At 34.5% G+C, this 8,440-nt stretch overlaps 1 protein-coding gene across 1 annotated transcript; it reads left to right on the forward strand.

Moving 5' to 3' along the window:
- Positions 1-1,056: 1,056 nt before the first annotated feature.
- LOC104847665 (olfactory receptor 51F1) lies at positions 1,057-2,016 on the forward strand. The gene has a single exon (XM_010603148.1). The coding sequence runs from the start codon at positions 1,057-1,059 to the stop codon at positions 2,014-2,016; it is 960 nt and encodes a 319-aa protein (XP_010601450.1).
- The last annotated feature ends 6,424 nt before the right edge of the window (positions 2,017-8,440 follow it).

Raw genomic sequence — 8,440 nt, forward strand, 5'->3', positions numbered from 1 at the left:
CTATTGCCCAAGCTCACTTAGTACTTTCTTAAAATGTTTTACGTATTATTTAATCCCTCTCATTCCAAATCCTCAATCTCTCACCCTCTGTTGTATCTTTACCTCTAATGCTAAATTTACCTAGTATTCTAACATTTTTCATATTTCAAAAATGTTTGTGCACTTCAAAGAATTCTTTAGTCATGGTTTATTTGCCACCTTGCCTTCATTCCTGGAAAAACACCAAACCTCTACTGCTCACTTTTCAGTACATTAGCCAAGCCACTTTAACAAGTTGCAGTTTTCATCCATCCAATTCAACTGCTTTTTCCAGGATCACTAACATAATCTCAGCTGCATTTGAATTTTTTAATCCTTATCAGCCTTGACTGCTCAAGAATTTGATACTGTCTTTCAGGTGGAAACCAAGTTATGTCATCACAGTCTCTGATTCTTATTGTGCCCATATACATGTCAAGTTTCATCAATTTTTGTGAATATAGTTTTTTTCAATAACCCCTACAGAGCAATATCCTCATTGATTTCTGTTATATAACTACTCTTTGAGTTTGTTCACCCATAGTGTTGGACTGAAAAGATGTCCATAAAATCATAACCTTCAAGCCTATATCACTGGTGAAACTGGGAACAAGTATGCCTGGAAATATACACACACAGCTCTGCTCCTGGCTTATGTATGTCTTTAAATGGATTTCTCTGACTCATTTCACAAAATAATATATTTAGAATTGAATGAACTGATATTTGTTAACTTAGTTTTGATCCACAGTATCTGATGGAGATTGAGAATCTAACAGTATAAAATTATTATTATCAAAGTGCAAAATTACATATACATGCTTTCCTTATTAAGGGAAAAATAGTTATATATTTGATAAGTGTCCATAATTATGAATACTAAATGAATATCATAATTTAATTTATATGTTTATTTCAAAGGCAGACCTTTTAAATACTATATTGATAACTCTCCTATTAAAAAACTAATTAAATGCTATAGTTTTGTATAATATTATGATGTATTACTCCTATAGGATGTGAACATGGTGAAAAAAAATGCTACAGATCCAGGACAAAGTGAAATTACTAAGCAACTTGACATCTAAATCTCCAGCCTTCTTGTTGACTGGCATTCCTGGCTTGGAATCTGCCCAGGCCTGGATCTCCATCCCCTTTTGTTGTCTTTACGCCATTGCCCTCTCTGGGAACAGCATGATCCTCTTCATCATCATCACCCAGCAGAGTCTCCATGCTCCCATGTACTATTTCCTCTCCATGCTGTCAGCCACGGATTTGGGCTTGACTGTTTCTACAATGTCGACAACTTTGGGTATCTTGTGGTTTGATGCAAGAGAAATCAGTCTAGATGCCTGCATCATCCAGATGTTTTTCCTACATGGATTCACTGTAATGGAATCTGGAGTGCTAGTGACTATGGCTTTTGACCGCTATGTGGCAATCTGTAACCCTCTCAGGTACACCACAATTCTCACCAATTCCAGAATCATTCTGATGGGACTCCTAATGATTTCACGTTTTTTTATCATAATAATACCACTGCTTTTGCTCCTTAAGCCTCTCTCTTTCTGCAGAATGAATGTCCTTTCCCATTCTTACTGTTATCATCCAGATGTGATTAAATTAGCATGTTCAGACACTCAAGCAAATAGCATCTGTGGATTAGTTGGTCTCATCCTGACCACAGGAATAGACACCCTATGTATCATTCTGTCTTATATCTTGATTATTCACTCTGTCCTCAGTATCGCCTCCCCACAAGAAAGGTGCAAGGTCTTCAGCACCTGTGTCTCCCACATTGGAGCAGTTGCTATATTCTACACCCCCATGATAAGCCTGTCTTTGGTTCATCGTTATGGTCAGTCAGCTCCCAAAGTGGTCCATTCAATGATGGCCAATGTATACCTGCTTTTGCCCCCTGTGCTCAACCCCATCATCTACAGTATAAAAACAAAACAGATCCGCAAGGCTGTACTGAATCTGCTCCTTACAAAATAAATAGAGATTATTAAGGTTAGTGAAGTCAGATATAAGTTACTTTTCATTGTGGAAAAAAAAACAGTCTAGTAGGGCTGGGATTTAGCTCAGTGGCACAGCACCTGCCTCACAAGCTCAAGGTCCTCAGTTTGATCCCCAGTAGCAAAAAAAAAAAAAAAAAAAAAAAAGCAGTCCAGTAAATTACTGTAATTTGATATTTTTCACATATTTAGCAATAGTCAATAAATGCTCATTGAAGTCACAAGAAACCAGTATGATACATTTTCCTAAGAATTTTACAATCTAGAAAGGGAATTTTGATATTATAACAATGAAGTATTAAAATAATATTCATAGCAACTAATATTTCTGATTGCTTTATAATAGATACTATACCACCTTTAAGACATAATCCACATATATTTTTAAAAGGCCACATAAATATATATTATTTAAAATAATTGAAATATATACTAATAAAGAAGATGAGCTCTGGAGATATATATTTCACACCATTTACATGGATCATGATTGAAATTTTAATCCTGGTTGCCTCTATATCAGATGTCATCCTCTTCAAAACTGCTATACAATGCCAAAAGCATCAAAGGTAAGGCCTGAGCCTCTAGGAATCCACATGCTTTTAATTAAAGTGTGGTAGCCTTCTTGGATTCTAAATCAGCTTGCTTGGGCCAGGGAGTTTGCTCAGTGGTTCCAACTCCTGCCTCGCAAGGCACAAGGTTTTGAGTTCAATCCCCTGCGGGCGCGCGCGCACACACACACACACACACACACACACACACACACACACAACTGAAAATAAATCAGTTTGTTTATAATCCAAAATGTGTAAATAAATGTCATGCAATGAAATCTTAAACCACTATCCAGTGCTAGAAGATCAAAATGGAAGTTTCAGAAATTTGACATATTTGCTTATTTACTGTTGGAAATGTGAACTTCGGAGAACTAGAGATGATCGTGCAGTAAAATACAAGGAAATGTAGAACAGAGGTTCCTGTCCTTTTCTACACAAAAGTTCCTTCGAAATTTAGTGAAGTTTGTGTTACCTTCTCCATGGAAAAATCAATGATCCACACACATGATTTTCCATAAAATTTCAGGCTTCAAAATTGCCATGAATGACTACATGACTCCATTTTCCTAACGAAAAACTAAGGTAAATAATTGACTGTTCTTGTACTATATGCAGTTATAGAAAACAAGACCCCACATTTTCACTTCCTGTAAAAGTACTCCAGGCAACTATATTGATATCAGACAAAGGCAAAAAATCTTTTAAAAGTTGGTTCCATAAAATGGCAGAAAAAGTTCAGAAGAAAATGGAGAAAGTTTGATGGGAGTCATAGGAAGGTGGTGATAGATGAAAGAGATGCACCAGGAATCCAACAAGAAGTAGAGGCAGCTCTGTGCTGAGCCCAGTACTGTATGCACCACCTTGCAAAGGCCATTCTGCATACATCCCTTCAGACTTTGTTCAATGATGCCAAAGCAGTAGCTTCAAATCACCATAATCAGAATATTTTATACCTTGGGAATTGGCAAACACTGCAAATGAGAATTTTTTTTTCTAATGGATTTATTTTATCAGAACATCTGTAATTACAGTTATACTTTATGTTTGGGCTCATGGGGAGTATTATAAATATAAATTCAAAGGTCGATAAACATACTTCCTAGCACTCAACAATTTAAAATCTGATGTGTGAAATATCAAAGGGGGAAAATATAAAATAATTTATTTAGTGATGTATTGGTTATTAATTCAGGAGTTGTGTCTTACCATGTTTTGTTGCCATCTAAAGCAAAGGTTTCCAAAGGTACAGCAAGAAGTATTTTGAAGCAAATCTGTGGAAGAATGTAATAAGTATCAATTGTCATAATTTCACCATTCTTGGAGAATTCTTTCCTGAATATCAAATCCTTAGTTCTTATCTGAACATAGACATTAAGATAAAGAAAAAGCAAAACTTTTTTCTGGACACAAGTATAGGGTGCAGTGTTTTTTAAATATTCAATTCATTTTTTTTGTGTGTGTGCCTTGCATTGTACTGAAATTGTAGCCATAGAGTAAACTCTACTTTTAAGAAACTCACTAGAGAAAGAAGAGAAGACAAGTTGAAAGAATAAGAGCAAAATCTAGGAAATGTAATAAGGCAGAAATGATTTTATGACAATATTTTTAAAGTATTGATTCAAGAGTGATCTAAAGTCCAAAGAGATGAGGCTGCTCTATGTGTGTCAGGGGCAGGGAGTACTGTGGATTAAATCCAGGGACTTCACACTGAGTATATGCTCAGCCCTTTTTGTTTTGAAAAAGTGTTTCACTAAGTTGTTTTGTACTGGACCTAGCATATACAGTGGGATACATGTAAGAACTCAACTATTCCAACCATGGATCAAAGTTCTAGGGCAACTAACCAGTAAACAATTTTCAAATTCTTTTCTTAATTTTAAAATTTTATTATAGCAAAAGACACATTACCATGAATCCCACTCACAATGGGACTCACTTCGAACTCGTTCATCTGGTCTTGCCACCTTTGAAAGCAGCACTGGAACTTCTCTTTTGGGTCTCTAATCTTTTGTTGCTGAACAGAAGGCCAAAGAATTGTTATGAAGTTTTATAATACAAAGGCAAAGTAAAACTAACAGAACCAAAACAAAACCAGCTTGTATAATAGCTCTAAACCAATGAATAAAATCTTTTACAATAATACCATATTTTATCAAAGGTATTTAAACAAAAATGAATTTGTTTGAAAAATGTTAGTTTTACAAAAAAAACCTGTTAACAATATTTCAGAGTATTTTTTATGAGCCCTGATACAAACGCTTTAGAGAACAATCAAAACTGTGGATGACAAAAAACTAACAGCAGCTCAGGCGAAAGCTCTGAGGAATATTTAGCTAGAAAAACAACCTACTTTCCAATATATACACAGCATTTGGGGATAATACAGTAGTTATGATTTAAGCATTCCTTTGTACAAGAACTATCAAACTTTTCCTATTATCTTTTAAAATATATATTTGGCTTTCCATTTTATGGTAAAGAATAATTTTACAGTGTATTTTATTAATAATCGGTTTTTACCTTATTACAAGATATTACATGACACAAATACCTGTCAAATTTTGTTTTTTGAAGAATAAGCTTTTCGTAGTTCTGTGTATTGAATTCAGGATCTTGTGTATGATCAGCCAGGGCTCTAGCACCGAGCTTACAAATCCTGGCTAAGAATAATGAAATATTTTGAAAATAAAGTAGAATGTATTGCTTTTTATTTGTCCAAGACTTAGTCTTTTAATTATCAGAGTGGCATTGTTTAGAACAAAATGGCATCTCCATGTTTAATTATTTTTGGTCACACAGCATTGTCCTAATGCCATTAGGAATACACACAAAACAAACCTGTAAACATCTGTCATTACAAACATGACACAAGCATGACAAGATGCTCTCCTAATCTTTGGATTTTGCAAGATTTAAATCTGGGAAACACATGTATATTTAACATACAGAGAATCATCAGTATTTAACATCACATCTACACATAAGTCCTCCATATACAAAGTTAGCTTTTGCCTTTGAAGTGAAAAAATATATATTTTTTGTACTGGGGATCAAACTCAGGACCTTGCACTTGCGAGGCAGGTGGTGAACCACTGAGCTAAATCCCTGGCTGAAGTGAAATGTTAAAGTTAACAGTAATGTCAAAAGTCTAAAGGAATTCAAAATGTATCAAAGATCTAAACATTACAACATTTAATCTATTGGAAAATAAAATAGGTAAATTTTTAGAAGTCATGGGTGTAGTAAAGGATTTTCTAAACTCAACTACAACTGCATGAGAAATAGCAGCAAGAATCAACAAATGGGATTATATCAAATTTAAAAGCTTTTGTACAGCAAAGGAATCAATTAGCAGAATGAACAGACAACCAACAGAATAGCAGAAAAAAAAATTACCAGTTAGTTCTCTAACAGAGGATGAATATCTACAATATATAAAGAACTCAAAAAATAGGCCCCTTAAAATAAAAAATCCAGTAAAAAATGGGCAAGTAAAATGAACAGACACTTCACAGAGAAATAAATACAACTGGTTAACAAATATATGACAAATATTCAACATCTCTGGCAGTTGGAGAAATACAAATTAAAACAATGTTAAGATTCCATCTTATACCAGAAAGAACAACAATTATAAAGAAATTTAAAAAGAACAAATTCTGGAATGGCTGCAGTGAAAAAGGAACCTTCTACATTGTTGATGGGAAATTAAATTAATACAACAGTTATGGAAATCAGTACAGTGATCTCTCAAAGAACTAAAATTAAAAATTCCAAATGACCCAGCTATCCCTCTTCTAGTTATTTTCCCCAAAGAGCTTAAGACATCACACTACAGTGATGCACTCATACCAATATTTATAGCAGCATAATTCCTAACAGCTAAATCCTGGAAGCAGCCTATATACCCCTCAACAGAAGATTGCATAAAGAAAATGTAGTAGCTCTACATAAGGGAATACTACTTCACCTACAAACAAGGACAAATTCAAGACAGGTTTAGGAAAATGGATGCATTTGGAAGATATGTTGAGTGAAATTAACCAGACACACAGGCTTAAATGCCATATGGTATCTCTCATTTGTGTAAAGCAAAGTACAAGTAAAGAGTATGATAAAAGATGAATAGAAGGAGACAATGGAATGGAACTCTTTCAAATGGTAAGGGGTCTAGGAGAACAAGGGAGAAGGCTATGGGAAGGGGAAATATGTAGAATAAAGTTATGCTATCTACAGGAATCTAATAATGTCAATGCATGGAAACATTATGCATCATAATATGAGCTAATATAAATAATTCAAAAAGAAAAAATGGAGAAAGAGGAGGGAGAGAAGAGAGAGAGAAGGAGATGGAGATTTTAGAAAGAAATAAGCTGTATTATGTGCATGTATCCATTTCCCAAATTGATTGTATACTGCATGTACTGCAGACATGTACTAATAAAAATTAAATTTAAAAAATTTAAAAGTCAAAGGATAGCTCTACTCCTCTTATATACTTAGGAAATAGTGCTAATGAACAAAGGTGCCTTATTAGCAGATGGATAAATGCAGCTTATATATACAATGCAATGCATGCTTAGTCAAAGCAATAAATACAGACAAGGCCTTACATGCCACCACGGGCCAAATCATGGAGCTTTGTCATCTGAATGGTACTAAATACAATTGTCAGATATGTCAAAATTTTTATTTGGCCGGGGATTTAGCTCAGTGTTACCACACTTGCCACACAAGCACAAGGTCCTGAGTTCCATCCCTGGTACAAAAAACAAAACAAAAAAAACTTTTATTGATTATATGCTTAAAGTCCAGATATAATCCATATTGTGCAAAAAAGATAGCACTTATTGGTTACCTTGCCCTCACTCAACTAATTTACAAAATTTTGATAACATTTAGACAAAGATTAAACATGCAGCATATTTAGTCCTCAGATGAAAACATATCTTTAGTCACATATACAGAGTTTCATATTCACTATAACCTGGATTGATGGTTGTCTATTTAACCAGTATCATAAACTGATTATATAAAAGGCTTTACAACAAATAGGTACTTTTAAAAACTTTGGAATTCTGATCTCTAAAGTCCACTATTAGGAGAAATTTTGGTCATGTACCTTCAGTAAGGGCTACATCTGCAGGTAGCAATCAGCAGAGTTATGGAAGTCTGAGTTAATTCATTCTTATGATCCCAGTTGCTTATGTTGAGATTTTATCTGTCCCTCTTCTGTACCTCCAATGTACCTAATTCCTACACGTATTAGCATACTTACTGATGCACTTGCTTCTGTGTTGCTTTCTGCAATATATTCCAAGCTTCCGAAGGGCACAAGTTGTGCCTTATTTAAGTATCCCACGGATTTATCAGGGCTAGACACAGAGCAGGTGCTCCAGAAGTAACTGTTAGACTGTGAGATGTTGAATGAGACTAGTTTTTAAGTAAAGGATTTATAAGCGCAGCATACTGTTATAATTGGGGCAGTGAAAATTCACTTGTAATTAGGAACAGATGAGAAATTTACGAAGTTCTAAATATAGACCTGGTCATGCGTTCCATTGTTTTGAAACTTTAGGACTTGTGGGGTTTTTCTTTATTTTATTTTCTTAGTACATGTTTGTAATTCATCCAGTTTATAGTCATCTTGGGGAGTGATTACATGTACATATAACAGCTTGGTGGGTCTTTTTGTCCCATTCCCCTTCCTCCTCTGGTTCCCCAATCACCTTTTTCACACCTGTTGATACTATTTGCATTAGCGTATGTTACATCTTATAGTTTTTACATTAATTGGGGTTGTTAGGTTTCTGTACATGGCATATCTTTATTTCTCTCATTTCTATT

Source organism: Fukomys damarensis, unplaced genomic scaffold, assembly GCF_012274545.1.
Source record: "Fukomys damarensis isolate Sample0158 unplaced genomic scaffold, DMR_v1.0_HiC HiC_scaffold_16, whole genome shotgun sequence".
Taxonomy (NCBI): domain Eukaryota; kingdom Metazoa; phylum Chordata; class Mammalia; order Rodentia; family Bathyergidae; genus Fukomys; species Fukomys damarensis.

Excerpts from the sequence above, each read along its gene's own strand:
- LOC104847665 (XM_010603148.1), top strand. The coding sequence starts at position 1,057 with ATGCTACAGATCCAGGACAAAGTGAAATTACTAAGCAACTTGACATCT.